We start from the raw sequence: 23,048 nt of genomic DNA on the forward strand, positions 1-23,048 counted from the left end.
ATAGACCAATATCTGTTAAAGACTATAGAAGCAAAACCCCTCAACAACATACCTAGCAAACCTAATCCAGAAGCACAGAGAAAGGATTACACACCACGGCCAAGTGGGATTCATCCTGGGCACGTGAGGATGGTTCAGCTGAACAAAAACTAACCACCACGTGACAACACGTTAGTACTGTAATACAGGTGTTGCCGAACTGGCACTTGCCAAAAATCCAACACCACTGCATGATAAAAACACTCGGAAAGCTGGGAATGAAGGCGACTTCCTCAACATGATCAAGGCAATTATGAACAACCCACATTCTCACTGGTGGAAGACTGAAAGCTATACCCCTAAGATCTGGAACAAGACAAAGCCGCCCACTTTTGCTGCTGGAAGTTCTAGCCAGAGCAATCAGACAAGAAAAAGGAGGAAAAAGGCATTCAAATTAGAAAGGGAGACGTAAAGCTATCTCTGCTCATGGATGACATGCCCCTACATATGGACAATTTCACGTCGCTTTGGAAAGCTCTTCAAAAGGTTAACCATGGAACAACTGTGTGACCCAGGAATTCAAATCTGAGGGAGTGCACACCCCCGAGAAATAAGAGTGGATCCTCACAAAAACTTGTACATGAATGTTCACAGCAGCATTGTTCATAATAGTTTAAAAAGAGGAAACAATCCAAATTCCCATCAAACAGATGTACAGAAGTGGTTATGTTTGTCCAAATGGAATATTGTTCTCCAATGAAAGCCAGTTAAGTGTGGGAACGTGTGACAGCGTGGGTGGACCTTCAAGACACTGTGTTTGTGGAAGGGGCTGTCACAAAGGACCACGCATTACATGATTCCACCATATAAAGTGTGCAGAAAGGCGAAAGAAAGAGAAATGGCTCTCGGGGGCTGGGGTGGGGGTGACCCCCAGGGTTCAGGGTGGGAAAATGTTCTCACAGTGACGGCAGCGGTAGCAGCACGTATCTGTATGGCAGGTGACACAGCCACGTAAATCTCTTATAAATTAATACATATGGTAGAAGAAATAAAAACACAACACTGAATACACACAAAGATCATTTTAAAAACTTTGCTTCATGTGTTTAGAACTCAGTGAAAGGCCTGTTTAGTAAAGTTTAGGAAAACAATGCTTGTTTGTCCTAAATGTCCTCTTTCTCTGGGGCAGGATGGGCGTGAATGAGGCTGCGTCCCCCACTGACTTGACTGCCTTGCAGCTCAGGGCTGGTCCGGGGTCCACCCCGCACAGCTCAGGGCTGGTCTGTGGTCCATGGATGGTCACGTGTCTCCTTTTGCTCCTTCATTTTTGAAAGTTCTCTGATCGTGATTTTGAGTTTGCATTTACGTTTCACCAGTATATTTTACAGGCTTTTGTTATTCACACTTTGCATTCTTATAAAATGAAATGAGGTATGAATTAGTGGATCAATGAACTTTAAGTGGTTTGACAATGTTAACTGAAGTTACACAGTAAAGGGTTGAGAGCTGCTTAACCGCCTGCCGGATGAGGATGGAACCACGTGAGCATGCTCGGGCCCTGCTGGGTCCGGAACCTTCCTCACTCACAGGGAGCACTGTGGATCTCCTCTCAGATGACAGAGGTTTAAATCCTGAGGGCTGAACCCAGTTTCTGGAGGCAGGGGTTACAGCATCCTGTGGATCTCGGTAGGAAACACATGTGAGGGAGCTGCCCTTACCCATGGTTAGAGGGCGGGGAGGGTCACAGTGTCTCCATCTCCGTGACCCTGCACAGCGGGCGCCCCCAGGAAAGGCCTTCCTTCCTTGTAAAGAGCTTCATCTTTGTGTGTGAGCCTTACAGAAATCAGCACAGGGACTGAGACCAATGGAATATGCTTTTCACTCCCCTGCCATTCCCCTCTGGTCCCCAGGGAACCTGGGGTCGTGGAGAGGGCAGGTTTGCCAGTGAGAGGAGGGCAAGGCCTTTCTGAGACAGCGCTGTCTGGGGAGGAAGCACCCTGCGGACCTAACAGGCTCTGAGCGTGCTACAGAGCCTTTCCTTAGCGAAGACGAGAGAAACAGAAGGCACAGCTCAGTCAGAACCAGGAAGGAGAGGAAGCTGAGAGCAGAGAGGAGGGTCCAGGCAGGAGAGGGATCTCTTGCTCCGCCGGGGGCCCACTGGCTTGCAGACCCCTGCAGTGTTCCCTGCTGGCGCCACCTGAGCCCAGTCGGCCCTCCTCGGAACTGGCCTCAGCTGCGACGTCCATCACGTCCACCCTCCCTCATCCCAGAGCCACATGCCAGCACCCACAGGGCACCAGCTCAGGTCGGGGGCTGGCCCCGCTCTGAGCAGCTGCGTGGGAGATGCTGGTTTCAGGGGACGCAGAGCATGTGAGCTAACACAGCCTCCAAGGCCAAGAGGACCGTGCGCAGCTGACGGGGTGTCAGGATGAGACGGAACAGGCAGTGAAGGAGGGTCAGGGCGTCTGAGTCATCACCCACCGCCGACATGTGACAAACCACCGCTTGAAGAAGACGTTGGCCTCAGGTTAAAATGTGCACGAGCCCCCCTCTGCTGAGTCCCGCTGCTCTGCCCCCTGCGTCCTTCACTCGGGCCCCTGCGATCTCATCCAGGACAGCGCTCACTGGTCCCTCACCTGCTCTCGGTGCCGGGGCCCCCGAGCTGACACTCACTAAAGGACAAAAGGCTTAACTCTGGAGATGGACGAGCGGGGGCAGAAGCTGCCCAGGTGCCATGGCCGTCACATCCCAGCAGGGCCCCAGGCTGCCTGGGTCTAGATGTGGCTACAGCACACGTGCGGTCTGTAGCCTGCCTCCCGGAGGAACAGCCCACCTCCCAGCCGCTCTGTCCACTCACAGTCTGAGCCAGGGCCCTGGGGCAGAACGGAGCAGGCATGTGCAGCCTGCAGTGCTTGCAGGCGTCTGGACCTGCGGGTGCACCCGCAGGGGCATCCAGGGCACCGCGGGAACTCCTCAGAAGCAGGCCTCGTGCTGCGCCGCAGCCGCCTCACGCCGGGGGACAAAGCATCGTGTTGTACAATCACGTCAAGGACGAGCACAACCCCTGTACACTGTGTCCAGTAAAACCACCCACTGCCTGTTCTTCCAACGAGGCACCTTTGGACAAGACCCTGAGGCACAGCTGCCTGCCTGTGTGTGACTGGCCCTAAACCCTGCTTCCCAGCATCCTTCAGAGGGTGGGGCCTGAGGGAGGCTCCTGGCCCATCGCAGCGTGAGGCCAAGCCAGCACATTCCACTCGTTGATGATGGAGACAAGGAACCACACTCTTTCTCGGGGATCTGAAGTCCGGACAGTTGGAGACAAGAGTTCATCAGTGCAGCAACAGAGAAGTGGGGGTGTCCCAGCGGCCGTGAGGGGTGCCCAGGCCCCAGGGCATGATGACCAGAGCAGCAGCACCTCACCTGTGCTGCCCTCCTCCTGGAAGGGTGCTCGGGCCTCCGGTCACCAGCAGCGGGGCTCATGCTGACAGGGCCCTGACTCCTGTGACCTCTGCAGCAAACTGTCTTTCTGAAGGTGACTTGAGGCAGCCACTTCCTGTAGCCAGAAAGGGCTTTGTAGACGGGACACTTGGGGATGAGTACTGCGCCTCGTGCAAACAGAACACGGCCAACCTGCAAACCAAACTGACCAAAAGGAGGGTTTCATGCATTCGAACCACAATCTCAGCTAGTATTGCACGTAGATGCTTTACCGTTCAAGCCACCGGGGAAGTCCATCAGCTTGCATCTTTTTAAATCTTAAGGTTTGCTCCACTGTGTATCCTGCATGGTGCTGATTTCTCCCACACACACCCCCTGCTGATTTAACTTGGGCCTTTGGTTGGCAGTTTTAATCAATAATTTGTAACACAGGCAAGTAGCGTTTTTACTTACTCCTGACTTCACATATATCAAAGTTCTACCTTAGAAGAATAATTGCACGTAGATGTCTTTTGAATGGACAATATCAACACAAGGAGTTTTCTGATTCTAAACTCAGATGCTGGGCTTCCCTGGTGGCTCAGTGGTAAACAATCTGCGTGTCAACACAGGAGACATGGGTTCGATCCCTGATCTGGGAAGATCCCACATGCTGAGGAGTGACCAAGTCCGTGCACCCCAACTAGCGAGTCTGTGGTCTGGACCCCAGAAGCCGCAGCTAGAGAAGAGCCCGTACACCACAACTAGAGAAGCACCTGCAGACCACAGCTAGAGAGGAAGCCCAGGCACCACAACTAGAGAAGAAGCCCGGGCACCACAGCTAAAGAAGAAGCCCGGGCACCACAACTAGAGAAGAAGCCTGGGCACCACAGCTAGAGAGGAAGCCCGGGCACCACAGCCAGAGAGGAAGCCCAGGCACTACAGCCAGAGAAGAAGCCTGCAGACCACAGCTAAAGAAGCCCAGGCAGCAACAAATACCCAGCACATCCAAAATGAACCAATAATAAAATTGTCACAAAAATAAACTCAGGTGCCGAAATCTTAAGCTACTTTCCAGAATTTCACCATATTTTTGTTCAAGCATTTATGGAGAGCAACCACGCTGGCAACCGAATTGTACTTAATTGCCAAATGACTTCTTATTTATGGGTTAAATAAATAGCTTTTAGATAGATCTTTATTCTTCACGAAAAACAATGGCTTCCAAAGCACAGGAAAAAAGCAACTTCTGTCAGTTGTAAATCCAATCCCTTACTCATGAAGCTGAAAGTCATTTCTGACTCTTTATTAGAAAATACACCTGTGAAACACAACGTGCAGCTTCGAAAAAATAATTATATTTGCCTTTCAAGTCTCTTTCTCCTTGAATTCCTTCGATACAAATCAGACTCCTTAATTTAAATCAATCTCTCCTTTTACATAGTTTTTTGATGATTACCTTATATTTCTGCCTCGACAAAAATTTATAGCCTGTCAGAAATGTCTGTTGCCAATTCCCAATGTATATATCAGAATCCAGCAAAAAGAATGCTTGTTTTAAAATAATTGATTTTTGACGATTATTTCATAAGTGATTTTGAAATAAGAATTCATGGTAAATTTTCAGGTAGGGTTCATGACCACCTTAAAAGACTCAACTTATAAACTTGAAGTTTTATGAAAATTAAATTCAATTTAAGATTTTACACGATGGAAACTCATAGTGCAATCCCAGGTGTAAACATTATAATTTAAAATCCACGCTCTGCACCAGAAAGTAGCCAGGACAAGATCCATTTATCACAAACGGTGCTGGCAATTTCTAGGAGCAGACCAATTTTTTGCTAAATCAAAAGATTCAGGAGGCAGCACCAATGTGGATTCAGGCCATTATCTCGTTTTTCCCCAGAATCAATGACTACAAGTGGAGATTCATTAACAGGGACCTTTCTTTGGGGCAGAATAGCTCATGTGAGAAGCTTAGAGAAGGTCCCCGCACAGGTGTAGGTGGGCAGGTGGGCAGGGCCTGAACCCAGGACCCCGGCAGGTATGTGTCTGTGTTCTGTGTGACTGGGTTTCCTTCCTACAAAGATCTGCTTTCAGAACCTGAGTAGAACCGAACCTTCTTTTACTTCATTACAAGTCGGAGAGAAAAGTGTGTCTACAAATCAGCCACTCCTTTCTGCTCATTTAGAAAATAAATTAAAAAAAAACTGAAGTTGAGATATTTCTGCACGCTTCTATACATCGAATAAGTGTATAAATGATTAAAACCAGGTCTTGTGGCCAGGAAGCGGCAAAGCATGGATCGTTCACTATGTGAGGGTGTTTATGAATTAGTGTGAACTTCTGGGACATAAGTGAGGCAGAATCTTTGAAGCCAGAAGAACATTTATACCCAGAGCTGAGGAAGCAGATGTGCAGTGTTCTCCAGAAGGAGCAGTCTTAGGTGATGATGTCACTTCTGCACAAGGGTGTTTCCCGTGATATTAGAAAGTCCATTTCAAGTTTGCTTGTTTATTTAAATGCTGACACGCTCCAATAACGATTTGATTTGGTTTTACAAACAGAAAGGAGAAAGGGAAGTAAAATTAAAAAATTTAAACATGAAGCAAGAGAAAGGAGGATAGGAAAGCTGCTGGGGCTGGGTGGGGGGGTCTCCCACTCCATAGCCCCTCCCAGCTCTGCTCTGGCAGTGCGCTGATGGCCCTGTTCTGTTGCCTGTGTGCCGGAGACGCATCTGGAGGGGAGGGTCCCCAGCTAGGCCGAGTGCAACGTGACGGTGTCCTGAGAGGAGGAGACCAGGACACAGGCAGGCGTGGAGGGACGACCACAGGAGGAGAGCGCTGTCCAAACGGCTCGGAGACAGGCCTTGGGGCTGCCCTGCGGCGCCTCCATCTCCAGGTCCAGCCTCCAGGATGGGGAGGAAGAAACGCATGTGCACAGGTCTGTGGTGCCCACTCTGGTCCACACTGCCCACCCTGGTCCCAGTGCCTGCCCTGGTCCCGGTGCCCACCCAGGTCCACGGTGCCTGCCCTGGTCCATGCTACCCGCCCTGGTCCACGGTGCCCACCCTGATCCGCGGTGCCTGCCTTGGTCCACGGTGCCTGCTCTGGTCCTGGTGCCCGCCCTGGTCCACGGTGCCCACCCTGATCCATGGTGCCCATCCTGGTCCCGGTGCCCGCCCTGATCCACACTGTCCACAATGGTCCTGGTGCCCGCCCTGGTCCACGGTGCCCACCCTGATCCACGGTGCCCATCCTGGTCCTGGTGCCTGCCCTGATCCATACTGCCCGCCCTGGTCCTGGTCCCCACCCTAGTCCGCAATGCCTGCCCTGGTCCATGGTGCCCATCGTGGTCCACAGTGCCCACCCTAATCCGTGCTGCTTGACCTGATCCTGGTCCCCGCCCTGGTCCCCGTGCCCGCCCTGGTCCCGGTGCCCGCCCTGGTCCACACTGCCCACAATGGTCCTGGTGCCCGCCCTGGCCCACGGTGCCTGCCCTGATCTGTGGTGCCTGCCCTGGTCCACGGTGCCCACCCTGGTCCCAGTGCCCGCCCTGGTCCATGGTGCCCACAATGGTCCACGCTGCCCACCCTGGTCCCCGGTGGGCACCCTGGTCCTGGTGCCCACCTTGATCTGTGCTGCCTTCCCTGATCCTGGTCCCCACCCTAGTCTGCAGTGCCCACCCTGGTCCATGGTGCCCGTCGTGGTCCACGGTGCCCACCCTAGTCCGTGCTGCTTGCCCTGATCCTGGTGCCCACCCTGGTCCTGGTGCCCAACCTGGTGTATGGTGCTTGCCCTGGTCTTGGTGCCCACCCTGATCCATGGTGCCCACCCTGGTCCTGGTGCCCAACCTGGTGCATGGTGCTTGCCCTGGTCCTGGTGCCCGAGCTAGTCCGTGGTGCCTGCCCTAGTCCGTGCTGTCTGCCATGGTCCTGGTGCCCACCCTGGTCCATGCTGCCTGCCCTGGTCCTGGTGCCCGACTTGGTCCGTGGTGCTTGCCCTGGTCCTGGTGCCCGCCCTGGTCCATGGTGCCCACCCTGGTGCATGGTGCCTGCCTTGGTCCATGGTGCCTGCCCTGGTCCTGGTCCCAGCCCTGGTCCGCACTACCTCCGTGCGACCGCCTGAGTCCCTGGGATGGAACTTTAGGCTCGGTACTCTCAGAAGCACAGCTTAGGGAGGAACCGGTCCCTTTCTCCTTGACCCGGCAGTGTGAGCCCAGGGCCTGCCCCAGGCTGTGCCCAGGCTCTGCGGAGGCTGCCTGCAGAGGCCTGTACCTGCTCATGGAGTCCAGGCTCTGGCCCAGCCTCAGGGTTCAAGGCCAGCGCGGCCCTGCTGCCCAGAGGCTCCCCACCCTGGACAGTCCCCTTGGCCGCTCCTGCCCACCCCCTAGAATACAGACCCGCTGGGCCAGCGAACCATCCCAGAGATGAGGCAGCTTCCTGCAGCCGCCACAGCCTGACTTCCCTCTCCCCAAGCCCCGAACAGGAGGAGACCTGACTCCACCTCCGGGGTCTGCAGCCTGGGCCCAGGTTTCCCACGACCTGGACCGGTCTGTGCGCCCCGCTGAGGATACGACTCCTGAGCCGTGAGAGGAGTCCAGTTCCTGACTGAATGCATTCAACTGAACTGTTTTATTCAGCTGATTCATTCAACATATTCCATTCAAATCCCTAAGTTCGCGAGGTGCTGAGAGAGGCTGGAATGGACATGCGCTCGGGGTCTCGTCTTTCATCAAAGGGCCGACGCGGGTGCTCAGGAGCCATGTGTCCCTCCTGCTGGAGCCGACCCAGCGTGGAGCAGAGGCCCTGGAGCACCAGGCACTGAGTCCTGCCCTGTGGGGTCCAGGTGCTCCCAGAACTCTCGGAGCCTCTGTGTTCCAAGCGGCCCGGATTCTGCCTTGGGATCTTGCAGAGCAGGGCTGGTACCCCACGTCCTTGCATCTTCTGCAGGCGGCTCCACAGCCCCATCACGGGTCTGTTGTGGAACACCCAGGATGGCTCAGAGACCCCGTGGCTGCCGTGCTAGGTGGGGGCCGCCTGCAGCCAAGTCTGTGCAGTCTGAGGCTGCAGGCTGGGGATGCTGCTGACGACCGGGTCCACTCTCCCTATGGGCAGGAAAGCACAGAGGCCGTGATGCCCCCTGACTGTCCCACTGAAGGGTCGTGTCTTAATGTTCTGGGGTCCCTGAGAGCCCAGGGGGACTGTGCCCTCCCCCAGCTCATTCTGTGAGAGGCCTCTATGGGGGGCCAGTGAGGTGACCTCTAAGGTTGTCCTGCTGGTCTCTAGCACTGCCTGGATGCCAGCAACGCTCACTCCTTGGACAGCCATCTTCCCCTTGCCTCCGCCTCTGTATCCCACACAGTTATGGTAAAGACAGAGGAGAAAGTGCAAAGCTGTACCCTTCTCTGCAGAGCTAGTCTTCGGTGTTTTGTTCCAAAATTTGTCACATCATATTTTTTCACACAAGACTACAGGAAGGATAAATGATTGTTGTTTGATAGTTAATATGATTTATTTGTTTGGGAAACATTTAATGCCATAAAACCTGAAAGTTTTTGAATTATTATCCAGAATAGGTAATTTCCATCTCTTCATGCTGCTTGCTCATTTTTCTTCTTTCTGCCCAAACAGAAGCCTCTGCACTGCAATCCCACATTCTGCCGGCTGCTTACCCTGTTACCTCAGTCCTAATGACGGCCACACACGGAGGCATTGGTACCCCTGTACTGATGGGGGACCTCCCAGGGACGAGAAGCGTGCTGGTGGCCACAAACCCCGAGCCCAGGGCCTGTGTTCTCGGCACCTGGTGTGAGCTTCCTACGTGTTTACTGGCCAAACCAAAGGAAGGTCCCCAAGATTACTGTCCTGAAGTCCGACTCTCTTGACCTGCTCCTGGGTCCACCAACAGAATGCAGTCAACCTTCTCCGTGTCTGGCTGACCCCCGTCACTCGAGGCTGGGGAGAGGTAGGGACCGAGACACACCAATGGAACACAGTCTCTGGCAAAAAGGAACCTCTCTGTCACTGGAGATACCACACTAGCAAAATTCTTCACGATGGAGGAGTCGAGAAGGGACATGGTGACTGACCGAGTCCCCCGGCCTCCAGCACTGCTCTGTCCTCAGTGCTCAGCATTCACTGCGTTTGGCGACTTCCCTCCAAGCCACAGACGGGGGGTTGTGCACACTGATGACTCTGACCAAGCGGGACTGATTTCAAGTATGCAGGATTGGTTCCAAATTTAAAAATCAATGATGTAATCCCCGCATCAGCAAGTATAAAAAGAAAAATCATGTGATCATATCAATAGATGCAAAAAAAAGCACCTGACAAAGTCCAACCCCCACGTACAATAAAAACTCTCAGTAAACTATGAACAGAAGGGGACTTCAACTCGGTAAAACACACGAGTGGAAACCTACTGTTAATACCACTTCTCGGTGAGGAACCATATGTTTTCCAGCTAAATTGGGAACAAGGTAAGGATGACCCTCACCACATCATACTGGAAGTCTCAGCTAATGTAACGAGACCAAAAAGAGGAAATAAAAAGTATACAGATTGCGAAGGAAGAAAAAAAATCCTTGTTTTTTGCAAATGACATGGTTTTCCATGTAGAAAACCTCAAAGAATCAATTAAAAAATTCCTGGAAATAACATATGATTACAGCAAGGTTGCAGAATACAAGGTTAACACTGAAAAGTTAACTGCTGTCTTACATACTAGCAGTGAGCAATAGGATTTTGAAATTAAAAATGCAAAGCCATTTATACTGGTATCAAAAAATGAAATAATAGTGTAAGTCTAATAAAATGTATACAAGGTCTATATGAGGAAAACTACAGAATTCTGATGAAAGAAATCAAAGAAGATCTAAATAAATGAAGAGCTATTTCATGTATATTGATTTGTTGTTGTTTGTTCATTCACTAAGTTATGTCCAGCTCTTTGCGACCCCATGGACCACAGCACACCAGGCTTCCATGTCCTTCACCATCTCCTGGAGCTTTCTCAAAGTCATGTCCATCAAGTCGGTGATGCCATCCAACTATCTCGTCCTCTGTCATCCCCTTCTCCTCCTGCCCTCAATTTTCCCCAGCATCAGGGTGTTTTCCAATGAGTCAGTTCTTTGCATCAGGTGGCCAAAGTATTGGAGTTTAAGCTTCAGCATCAGTCCTTCCAATGAATATTCAGGACAGATCTCCTTTAGGATGGAATGGTCGGATCTCCTTGCAGTCCAAGGGACTCTCAAGAGTCTTCTCCAACAACACAGTTCAAAAGCATCAATTCTTCAGTGCTCAGCTTTCTTTATAGTCCAACTCTCACATCCATACATAACCACAGGAAAAACCATAGCTTTGACTAGAAGGACCTTTTTTGGCAAAGTAATGTCTCTGCTTTTTAATATGCTGTCTAGGTTGGTCATAGTTATGCATATCACAGGAAGACTCAATATTGCCACAATATCAGTTCCTCACTACTGGGCAATCCCAGTCAGAATGATACTTGGATTACAAAGTTTATAAAGAGAGGCAGGAGACTCAGAATAGCCACGTAATACTGAGGGGGAGAGAAAAGTAGAGGACTGGCTGCCTGCCGGCAGGACTCACTACCAAACTACAGTCCTTAGGACAGCATGGGGTTGGGAAAGAACAGACACATGGATCAGTGGAACAGAGCAGAGAGCCAGGAGACAGACCACACAAGTACAGTCACTGATCTGAGGAAGAACAGGAAATTCAATGGAGAAAGAATAGGTTTTGTTTTTTTAAAAAACAAATTGTCCTGGAACAACTAGATATTCAGATGTAAAAAAGAAAAAAAGAATCTGGATACAGACCTTAAGCCTTTTATAAACATTAACAGAAAACAGATTGTACACCTAAATATTTATTGTACATTTATCTTAGATTGTGGGGCTTGGAAATCTGAACTAGATCCCGCTGGGGGACAGTGCAGACAGACAGCAGCTGGGCTGGGTCCTCCTGGGCGGGAGCTCTGGTGAGCCGGCTCCTGCTTCTCCGGCTCTGAGGCCGACCTCCCCGCATGGGCCAGGGCTCCTGCATCTACCAGCCGAGGGGAGTCCGTCTCACCCCGCCCTCGTCTTCTGTCCCAAGGACACCCTCGGCTGCACAGTGGGCGGCCTGCGGGCCAGGAGAGGACACCCTGCACTGGACAGATATTCTTATTTCTGACTAATTGTGGACACTGGCAGTAAAGAACCCGCCTGCCAATGCAGGCAGATGTAACAGATGTGGGTCCCATCCCTGGGTCGGGAAGATCCCCTGGAGGAGGGCACAGCAACCCACTCTGGTATTCTTGTCTGGAGAATTCCACGGACAGAGGAGACTGGTGGGCCACAGTCTACAGGGTCAGAAGAGTTGGACACGACTGAAGCGACTTAGCATGCAGCACGTGGACATCTTCATCGCACCCGACTCTGCTTCCCCGCCCCCTCCATGTCCACCTGAACTCCGGCCCCATGCTCACCCCGACCGCTCAGCTCAGTGGCGGCCTTCTCTGCAGGGGGCGCCCGATTGTGCTCTGTTAAAGAAAGCCAAAGCCCCTGCGCAGCCTGAGGAATCAAGGATTTTCAGAAAACACGCAGGGTTATTGGCATCTTTTGCGTCCGGATCTAAACGGCCATTTTTACATGGCAGGGTTTCAGTGCCTCCTTGACGGGGGGTGGCTGGCTGGATCTCCGACTCTGCAGGGTTGGACACTGTGCTGTTTATCATGGTGTGAGCCTGGTCGGGGCTGGGAGACGGGCCCTGACCCCTCGGCATGGTTCCATCACTTCCCTTGGCTCTGTGATTATTGACTAAAGAGCGCACCTTCTAGTTTCGAGGACTGGAGCATAATTAGGAGCTTTAACCGAGGAAGGCTGTGGTTCCCGCCAGGCTGTGCCCGCAGACAAGCTCAGGAGACTCACCATCATTTCTGGGCTCAGGAGCTCTGTCTCCTCGTCAGTTTCCAGCCAGCATCTGTCTCTGGGCGGCAGGCGTATGCTGGGTGGTGACAGGCTGGTGCGTGCACAGATGGCGGGTGCTGGTGATGGCCAGCTCCCCGTGACGGTATAGCATCTCTTTCCTCTCTTCCTCCTCCCGCCAGGCTGGAGGACATGGGGCTGCCTCTGTGCAGGGACCCCACGCCAGCCAGGGCCATGTGGACCCTCCTGTCCCCTCCCCTATGCCCCTGAGACGACAGTGTGAACACTTAGAGCAGCTTGGCTACACGCTCACCTCCCAGGCTAGAGCCAGGGTCACGGGGAAGCCAGATTAGAGACTTGGGTGCCAACTTTCCTTTAGGAAATGTTATTAATAACTTACACACAGTTTGTCTCATGCGTCTTCAGACGAATGCGTAAAAGTTACTAGTGTTTCCTGGTCTTGGCTTCATGGACGTGGCAGTGAGCTCGCGCGCACAAGCTAGTGTGCGTGGGCATCTGCAATCAGCTGCAGTCCACAGAATTTTCAGCAAAGCGAACTGCTTGACAAGACCAGTTGGTGCACTGTTTTTAATTATTAACAACCTTGAGTGTGGGTGTTTTCCTGTTCGGTCTACTGTGAGTCTTGGCTTCACTTAATAAGAGTATACAGTGAAGCCTGAGGGAAACCTGAGAATTTGGGACTCTAATTTTCTAAAAATAAGAGAATCTGTAATACTTTAATTGTATTAGAGTATTGTTAAGTATCTGGGCATTAAGGTTCAAGGAAGAATAGTGGATGGAGCAAATATCCTTTAACCTCCATCCCTAATACCTCTGGTAGTTTAACCACAATTTGCAGAAAGAGTGATCTTATGCTTAGGAAATTGTGTGAAATAAGTAACTTTGATTATACTGTCAGGATAAGTGTAAACACAATTACTGGGTTATTTTTAGTTTATAGGGCATTGTTATATTTAACATTTGTGTATTGGGTCATATGCTTGTCCTGTCGTGTAACTGCTTTCTGCGGTTTGCACAGGGAGTTTCACTGCGGTCCCTCTGCCCAGGGCCCCTTGTGCCGCGTGGGAGCCTTGGGGTGGGGCAGGGGCCCCGGCCTTCATCCTGCCGCCGAGGTGATGCGCGTGAGTCTCAGGGCGTGGATTCAAAGAGGCTTCTGCACATTGGTAGTTACAAGTTTAATGCTAATCACAGCTAGCATTTATTTTTCAATCAGATCTATGATTTGGGAAAGCTAGCGCTGACATAAAATATGCATGCTTTTTGTTCCACTTGAAAAGACGGAGTGTAACATTTCTGTTTTAAATGACTAAACAGACTTCGGGGTCCAATTCCATCCACACGGCACAATAAGCAATGCAGCCGCCATCCTGAGGACCTCATTGGTGGAAACCCTTTCAGCTCCATTCTCTGGTGGTGATAGGAATGCTTGTTCATAGCAATGGCTTTCAGCTGAATTAAGTTGTGGCCTGGAGGGCACTTTCTGGTTGCGAAGCTGGAACAAACATGGAGATATGTCCAATTCTTGACAGCAACTGAGCAAGCAGATAGAGCACCCCCTCACGTGCACCTGTCGGTTCCATGTCTAGGCCTAACTTATCCTCAACCACAGAACAGCTCAAGTTCAGGTGCCAAATGCATGGTTGCTTTTTGTTTATAAACTGGATACACTGGATGGGATGTAGGATATTTTGGTTTCTTGGAGAAGGAAGATCCAAGGGGTAGAATGATTCCACCCTGGTTTAGCTCAGATTCAGAGCGACTGCTCTTTTATCAGTGACCTAGGACAAGCGCTGACCTCTGTGGGCTTCAGTCCCCGCACAGGTGTCCTGAGGATGCTGTGGGGTTTGGCTCACTGGAGGAGGTGCCCATCAGCAGCAGGAAGCACTGCACAGGTCTTTGGAGCCACCTAAGCCCCTTTCCCTTTCCTTTTTCATTCTGTTCCTTGGACTGCTAACTGCCAAGGGCTTCCCTGGTGGCTCAGTAGTAATGAACCTGCCTTGCAATGCAGGAGATATGGGTTCGATCCCTGAGTGGGGAAGGTCCCATGGAGGAGGGAATGGCAATCCACTCCAGTATTCTTGCCTGGAGAACCCCATGGACAGAGGAGCCTGGTGGGCTACAGTCCACGGGGTTGCAGAGAGTTGGACACGACTTCGTGACTAAGCAGCAACAACAGCAAAAGAGTAGGACAAGACCGAGTGACTGAGAAGCACACCAGTGACCACCTCACTCTCGATGACAACAATAAACACGGGGTGTGACAACCGCTGAGCACCGGTGAGACTTCTCACAGCCCCAGTGCGTCTGCTCCTCATTTTCACAGACCACAGAGCTCCTCCAGAAGCCTGGCCTCACCCCCGCCAGCTGACTGCTCACTTCCACTCACTTTCTACGTCCGGACGCCAGGCTTCACAAGCGCGATCCCCAAACAGATCAGAACGCCGCCCTGTTTCTACCTAAGCGTCTGTCTACATGACAAGACAGACACATGTCCGGGTGACTTCTGACTTGGGTCTGAACGGATGTGTGCTTCTGAGTCACAGGCAGTTGAAGAGGCAAACCCTTACACACATGCAAATCCTCAAAATCAAAAAGCAGTCTTGGAATCCCTGCTTTCAGTGTTTGCAGATGAGGTTAGGAGCCATGGAGGTTGATTTCTAGAATAACTCTGAGGAAGCCAGACCTCTGTCAGGGAGTCAGGGCCTGTCTTCCAAGTTCAGGGGCAACCCAGTGCCCACACAGCCCTCTCTGTCTGCACCCCCGAGCCCTGGAAAGGGGCCTGTCCCACGGCACGGGCCCCTCGGCCCTCGGGTTTGGTGGCAGGAACAGCCTTGCTGCTCCTCCGTGTCTGGAAACGGGCTTGTCCCTGAGACGGTGATGGAAGCAGCCCTCCTCAGCAGGCTCTCTGGCCCCAGGTCTGCCGCGTTTCAATGAATGCCATCAGTGCCCCTTGCAGGACTGAGTTCGTTTCTCTCGTACACACAGAGGTGATGTGCTGGCTTCTTTCCGACTCCTCCTCGGCCACATGGGGGCTGCAGAGTCAGGCATCCTGCCGGTGGTGCATGGTGGCACGCTCTTCAGGGCAGAAAAGCCCGAGCGACTGTTGTGTGGAAGAAGGCAGTCTGCTGTTCCCTAAGCTGCAAGGTCGTGGTGTCAGGAGGGGGCCTTTGGGAGGTGATGAGGTCACGGGTGTGGGAGGACCAGTGCCCTGACAGCAGAGACCCCCGGGAGCCCCCAGCCCCGCCTCCATGGGAGGACACAGTGAGCAGAGCCCTCCGTGATCCAGCAAGCGGGTCCTCCCTGACACTGCCTCTGCCCGCACTCTGCCCTGACCCCCAGCCTCCAGAGCTGGAGAAATAAATGCCCGCTCTTTACAAGCCCCCAGTCTGTGGCACTTTTTTTTTTTTTAACAGCAGCTGAAATGGAGTAAGACAAAGCCACACACGCAGTCTCCGAGGTGGGAATGAGTCGATAGATTTACTGTTCGAGAAGGGAATCGGCCAGGAGAGGAGCCGTAATTCACCCTGTAGCATCAAGGCTCGGGAACCGTGTAAGTTAAACACTGATGCTCAGGGAAGAGCTTGGGCGCACACTCCAGGAATGCAGATGAAGAAACACAGTCTCCTGATTGCCACAGAAACAAGTATTGGTAACTCTTAAGACTGATTTTGATTTGTGCAGAAATTAAGTTTTAACATGAAGTTACCAAATAAGATACATGTTTTGGACGGTCCCCTTGCCAGCTGGCATGTGACCTTTCATTTTCTGAAGCTTCTGACAAGGGATGTCACACTTTCCAGGGTGCGGGGATCCCCTTGGAGGGCTCTGCAGTGGACAGGGGCAAGGGGGGGGTGCCCTGAGGTGGCAGGATGGAAGGATGCAGTAAGTGGATATGTCACCGTCCAGACACAAATGTGGTGAGGCACCGTGTCCACTGTTTCTAGAAACTTCTAGAAATTTACCTGAAGGAATTAAGTGTGGATGCTGCTCAAGTTGCAGAGTTACACCTCTATATGTACATTGAGGGGCTATTATAAAAGGACGCAAAAAGGAGTTCTGAAAGGGCACTTCTTTTGAAATGAGTTATGTGTCAGATTACTATGAGATAGTCACGCAGTTACATGGTGTGCAGACCTTAACAATGCCATGTAATGTGCTTTATTAAAATATTTTCACAACCTGCACCCATCCTGAAGAAGGCTTTAGGTATTGGCAGCTGTTATTTTACATTCAGGTATTTTTAAAGTTTCACAGTATGTCCTTTTTCTCCGTGTTTTGTCTCACATAATATTTGCTTAACATTCTTTGATCATTTCGTCCACCTTTTTTTTTTTTTTTTTCATTTCAGTTTGTAATTGACTTGCCGGTGCAAAGTTTGGTTCAACAGAACAGTCCTCATAAATGCTTATAAATCACCAACTCATCACAACCGACTTAAACATAGCATTCACGGGAATGAAGAAAAGCCACTATTAGAAATCACATCTCCTATAACTGAGCCAATGTCACAAAAATCACTGGCAGGCAATTTAATTTCACTGCCTCTGAGAGTCTTCTCTTGAAATGCTTCTTATGGGAAAAGTGGGTTTGCTCTTCCTTTGTAGTCACTTTGAATGTGTGGCATTAATGCACTTTTATCACTGACTTTAGATTAATTTCACAGAAACCTTCTTTATCTTCCTCTTTCATGGCCATTTTGCCCATCATAAAGTTACTTTTCACACACGACACCCTTCAGAGAGAACGTCTGAGCCCTGAAATGGCTAAAGGCAAGGAGTGTGGGTCTCATCTCCAAAAAGATGACTTCACTCACCTGTCACTAAAGAAAATTTAAGGGTTTTCAGTGAATGTCACACACCTGTCCTTGGCGCTTTTGAAATTGAGGCCAGTTAAGAAAAATAAGCAGGATCTTGAATGGGACCAGAGGCAGAGTTCCTCCGCTGTTTTATGCCTTTAACCTCCACCAGGCAGTAAAACGTCTGAGTTTTGTAAATGGTGGCGACTCATTTCACCACAACAGCGTCCACATCATTAGGAAGTGTTCTAAATTTTAATGCAACATGGTAGAATCAGAAGCTCAGAAGAGCCTTTAAAAACTTGTCCATTTTCACCTTCTTGATTTAGAGATGAGGAAACTAGAAAACTCAGTTTGGAAAATGTCTAAAATGACGATGTCTGCTCCCAGTTACTTACTGTAGCAGCACTGGGAACATAGCTCAGACCTTCTCACCTTCCTTTCTCCCTCTGTTCTTTCCTCCCTTCCTTTCAGGAACCTTCTATAAACGATGCTTGCACATGCTCTACGCCGTGTCCCTGGCCTGAGGCACGAGATGGAGTCACTAGAGACTGCTTACAGACAACAATCCCACCGGGAACCAGTGCCCACATGCCCCCAGGTGATGCTGACCATGAGAGGCGGGTTGCGCCTTCGGATTTCAGTGGGTGGGCTGCTCGAGACCCCTGGGCCCTGCTCCTGTGGGCACACTGCTGCCCGGAGCCACAGCTGGTCCAGCAGCCACGTGGCTCTCTCCTGAGTCGCCTGATGGCTGATGGGGCCTCCGTGGTGACCACGTGGGGACGGGGCAACATTCCCAGAGTGACTCTGTGGCCAAGTCACCACATCCTCCAGCTGGTGTCTCCCCAAGTCCTTCGAAGCATGCCTGTTCTGCTCACTGGAGGCGCCAACCCTCCCCTCACATCCAGACTGCAGAGACGGCCCACTAAGCACCTTCTGTCCCTAATGGTGTAGTGGCTTCTCCCCAACAATGAGAGCCAGGCCCCCGCACTCGGGCTGGGCTGGCCCAGGGAACACAGCACCCCACGGACTGCGCCCACCCAGAGGGTCAGCTCCTGGGTGGATGCAGCCCCTGCATCAGCCCCCAGGACTCCCCACCATGGACATGGAGACGTAACCTCAGGGTGCCAAGTCCCGCTACAGAAATGGGTGGCTGCCACAGACACAGTAGTGATGCTGATCACATCACACCCAGGACAAACACAGGTGAGTTACCATCAATGTCTCAGGAGATAGACAGCCCACGAGTCACCCTTTCATCCGGAAGCTTCACAGAGTGAAACCAAAACCATCGCATGCGGATTCATTCCAACAACATAGCCAGAACTCCTTCTAAGAAGGAGTTTTTACAATAAATAATTGTATTGGCCGATTTCCAGATAGAGAAAGGCTTGGTTAAACTGGCCAGTTGGAAATCAATTTCTAGCTCAATCATAACCAGTAACATACTTTCATTCCTTTAGGACTACCCCTGGTTTCACAATTTTACATTGAAAAGCAAACTTTTTCTGGTTCTAATTTCCTTTTAAAGAAAACACAGCTATACACAAGAGAACTCCTGTGATTTCAATATTATTCTTGAAGCCAATCAATGAGAAACATATCACTGGCTAAAGACTGGATACAGATTAAGAAAATTCAAAATTCAAATAGAATAGAAAGCAGACTTATGATGCATAAGCTGGCCTCAGTGCAGCCACGGCAGACTGGCGTGAGAAGCCGGGGGCAGCTGAAAGTCCTTCGGGTGAATAATCTCATTAGGTGGACGTCCAGGAGCCCTGAGCCACGGAGAGGGCGTGTATTCTCAGCTAAGTTTCATGTGGATGCCGTTCAACCGTTTGACGCTGCATTTATCCAACACTCCTTGTTTCCAGCAGGAGCACTTGCCCCATTTTATGTAAGCCCGACTCCATGTCAAACGGTGATGGCTGAGTCTGGTTCCAGCTTCACTGTGTCCATGGTGCATAAAAATAAAATTTGCACGTGATTTTAATGAGCACTGGGGAAAATAGAGTATGACAGTAATTTGGAAGCAAGCACATAATTGCACTCAGCATCCAAACCACAGTGGAGCTGGCCTCGCCTGGAGAATTCAGCTGTTTAATGTCAAGTAACAGTTACCCGAAAAAAATGCAAATCAAACAGCCTTTCCCTCCCTCAGATTGACTGAGAGTTTTAGAAGGAGGAGGAAAGGAGAGGGATCTCATTCTACACATGTAGACACGTCTCAATTATGTTACTGCGGCCTTAATGCCTTCTCCGAATAATAATAATTAACAGTAATAACTATTTAATAATTCATCCATGATGATCTGAAACAATGTGTTCTCACCTAGAGCACCCATGGTGTTTACAAACTGCTATTTAGGAAAAGCTCTCACCACATCTACTTGGTTCTGACTAGGAGCCCTGAGGGCAACTGTACACGTGAAGCCCTTACAAAGCAGGGTGCCGGTGCCCCGAGCAGCGCCCGGCGTGGGGTACTCTACCTGGGTCGTCCTCAGCCGGCCCCGGGAAGCTGATGCCCGGCTGGGCCAGGTCCGCGCCCTCCTCCTCTGCAAAGAGAGAGACAGTCATGGTTCAGTGCAGCTCCACGCTCCCCTCCGAAGATCTCAGCACGGGACGTGCTTTCCCACCCATGCAGATGCCCATGACCTGCGCTGGCATCGGGGGCCAAAAGTGCAGGAGCCAGCACTTTTCTGATGATAGCCCTGCGGTGGCAGGTGCACGTCTGCCCCACGAAGGCACCCGCTCTGGGGGCCGTGCAAGGGGTCTCGGCTGCGCTCCGGGTTCCTACAGATTCTCTGTCTGTGGACAGGATTCTGCAAACCCAGCTGCTCAGCCCACGTGGGCTAGTGAGCCCTGGTGAGACCCGCACGCCCCTGAGGAGGCCCCTCTGTTGTCTAGAAGCCTATTCTGCCAAACTGAATGTCTGCAGTCACTGTTCTCTTGTGAATACTAGTTCATCTTAGGTCACTTTTGTTCATATCTCATTTCCTTCTGTTGGGAGAACATCCCAGGTCCTGGCATTGATTTTCCATTATCAGCTCTGTGGTCAGCATAGAAACGGATGCTGCATCTTAGCAGTATGTGATGTACAAGGCCTTGGGGGTCATCTCTACCTGGCCCTCCCTTCCCAGATGGACAGCGAAGCCAAAGAGCTGAAAGGCCTGGCTGTTTGTCCAGCTGGACCCAGGGAGCTGGACCCAGAGACGCCAGTGGCCATCTGAACGGGGCTCACTCAGTGAGCTGGGCGCTTCTGTCTGCTGGTTGCTCTGGGCTCCTTTAGAGCTGCTAGGCGGCCCAGGGACATCTGCCCCATGCCAGGGGGAGTGGGTGCAGACAGCCAGGGATGGGGTGCTTCAGGTAAGGTTCATATATGTACCATCATTTGGGCCCGTATTTCTACAATATGACTCTAAATAGAATTACATATTCAGACCTGCATTCATGTAGGTGTCCAACATCCTGGTAATTACATCCTTCTATCAATCCCGAATACAGTTACACGTTACAGTCACAGAAGGCTTCATTTTAGGACACTATTGATCACCTCACTGACATTTTTATCATCTCCAAACCAGCAAAAAGGCAAAGCCCACTTGCAGTGAGTATATAGGACACTAAGGGAGAAGGTGGGAGGTCTGGCTGTGAAAGGTACTCATAGCTGTGCTCACGCCTCGGGTTAATCATGATGGTCTTTCATCTTATGGAGTCTCCCAGGTGCTTCTTTTAAAGTACAAGCCTTATATGTGTCTACATGTCTCATAAATGTCTGTCTGGATTGGGGTAAGTACTTTGCAAAAGAGCTCATTTGAAATATTTCACATAATTCAGTATGCCCCATTTGTAATGGCTAGGAGGACTTTCTGCACATCTGAAGTCCTGTTTTCCTGCTAATAAGCCATCAATGACAAAGTTGGCCAGTCAGGTGACCGCATTAAAGATAATACGAAACTGAAGATGCCACGTTTCATTTGTTTAGAAGCATAATGCAAAAGGATGTGGAGTGCTAATTAAATACAGTTGCCATGGAGACCATGTTCACGTGGTCAGTGTTATTAACTTGAAAACCGTCTACATGAGGTGGGTCACTGAGAATAAAGGAGGATAAACTGAAACAAGGAGCCTTAGATTCAGATCCCATTTGTTCTCCTCAAACACACACAAGCACAGAAACAAAGGGACAAGTTTTTACAGTATGAACTTGAACTATGAGCTGACGTCACACAATGACAAAATGCCCAGCGGATGTGGACGGACAGACAGAGCCCAGCGTGTACCACCCACCAGCGGCCTCCTACCAGGGCAGGTAGGTCTCATCATCGGAGGACACGGAAGGACCCGCGGCGAGCAAAGGTCAGCCCTGGGTCGTGAGGCGGATGTGACCAGTGGCTCGTCCCTGCTCCAGTCACGATGAAGGGAGTCTCGGGAAAACCCTTCAGCTGCACACGTGGAGCTCAGGCCGAGGGCAAACACCTTCGACGCCTGCTTCTGGCTCTACAGCCTGGCCAAGTGGGCTTCCCTTAGAGCCGCGCCGGCATCACCAGCGGCTCCAGCCCTGCCTCACTGCTGGCTTTGTCCCCTCAGCTCACGCCCCGCGTTCTCGACACTCAGGCCAGCCCAGAACCCTGACTTGGGCACTGTGTAGCCCGTGCGCGCGGGGCCACCTGAGGGCCAGTCAGGGCGTCCACAGCAGGACGAGACGGTGGGAGGTGACCCAGAAGAGGGCGCCGGTGGTGCACGGGTGGGGGCGGGGCACAGGGCCAGACAGGGGCAGGGCACAGGGCTGGACAGGGGCGGGGCACTGGGCAGGGTGGGGCAGGGCGGGGCACAGGGTGGAGTGGGCCCTCCCCCTCCCTCTGGCGCCCCTCCCTCTGGCGCCCCTCCTGAGGGGTCAGGGGTCAAGTCTTACAAGCGTGCTCCAGGTGTCAGGGCATCACCGCTGCAGTGAGGACGGAGGACAGAGAGGGGGTGGCGTCACCGGGGACACGGGGAGGGGAGAAGGCCCGCTCCCGGCCCGGCTCCTCTCCCGAGCTCCGCGCATGTGTTTTCCCTGCCGCCGCCAGGCGTGCAGCACTGTGGGCTCCCCACCCCATTATGTCCACCAGTCACCACCATCTCCCCGGGTGTAATCCCGGGATGTGGCTGTGAGGCGCGGCCATCCTTTCAGTCTTGGGAAGTCAGGATGGCCCAGGACCGCCGGGCCGCTGCGCTTCCCAGCAGGTGGGGTTACCAAGCCACCTGCCCGACTGTAGTGTGACTCCCCCGCAGTCCCTGCAGAATCAAGGGTCTGAGGGGTATTTTCAAATGAAGTCTGCACAGAATTCCCAGGAGGAGAAAGGATGCTGTGGGCAAAGTCTGGGAGCCTGGGGGTAAGAGGCGGTGTTGTGGCATGTCTGCTCCCCCTTCTGCTGCCCTCAGAGCTCCCCTGCAGAGCCCAAGAGCGGCTGTGACACATCCCCCCCCCAGGACATCCCGGGGAGAGCCACGCCCACTCCCACTGTGGCTGGGACAACTCGGCATGTGAAATGAGGGCAGCAGCACTTGAAGCTTTGTGATTAAATTCAGGTTCCAAGTCTGACTGGGGACCCCAGGCCCTCATCACACCCGCCCAAGTCCGGCTGTGCCCTTGGTCCTCTCTGGGGGTGGGGCCCCTCTTCAGCCAAGCCCGGGGCTCAGTCCAGCTCAGCCCACCTGTGTTCCACCCACTCATCCTTGCTTCCCCTGATCCACCTGGTCCACCCGCACACTTTGAGTTCACTCGCACCCCTGGCCTCACTCAGATCCTCTGCCAATTACACAAGGTCACTGGCCATCAGGCTCTAGGAGGACTGAGCTGCAAGCCTCTGCAGCCGTTGACCTTCAGTCCCCCCTGAAAGGAGTTCAGGGAGGAGGT

General features: G+C 51.9%; 1 protein-coding gene across 7 annotated transcripts in view; it reads right to left on the bottom strand.

The window, feature by feature from the left end:
• Positions 1–23,048, bottom strand: part of DLGAP2 (DLG associated protein 2) — a 635,944-nt gene that overhangs the window by 97,388 nt on the left and 515,508 nt on the right. For all 7 annotated transcript variants that reach the window (XM_044939120.2, XM_044939128.2, XM_044939133.2 and 4 more), the window contains one exon: positions 19,639–19,704. In XM_044939120.2, coding sequence (XP_044795055.1) covers positions 19,639–19,704 — 66 coding nt within the window. The remainder of the gene's footprint in view (positions 1–19,638; positions 19,705–23,048) is intronic.

The sequence above is a fragment of the Bubalus bubalis genome, chromosome 1, assembly GCF_019923935.1.
Source record: "Bubalus bubalis isolate 160015118507 breed Murrah chromosome 1, NDDB_SH_1, whole genome shotgun sequence".
In the NCBI taxonomy this organism is placed as follows: Eukaryota; Metazoa; Chordata; class Mammalia; order Artiodactyla; family Bovidae; genus Bubalus; species Bubalus bubalis.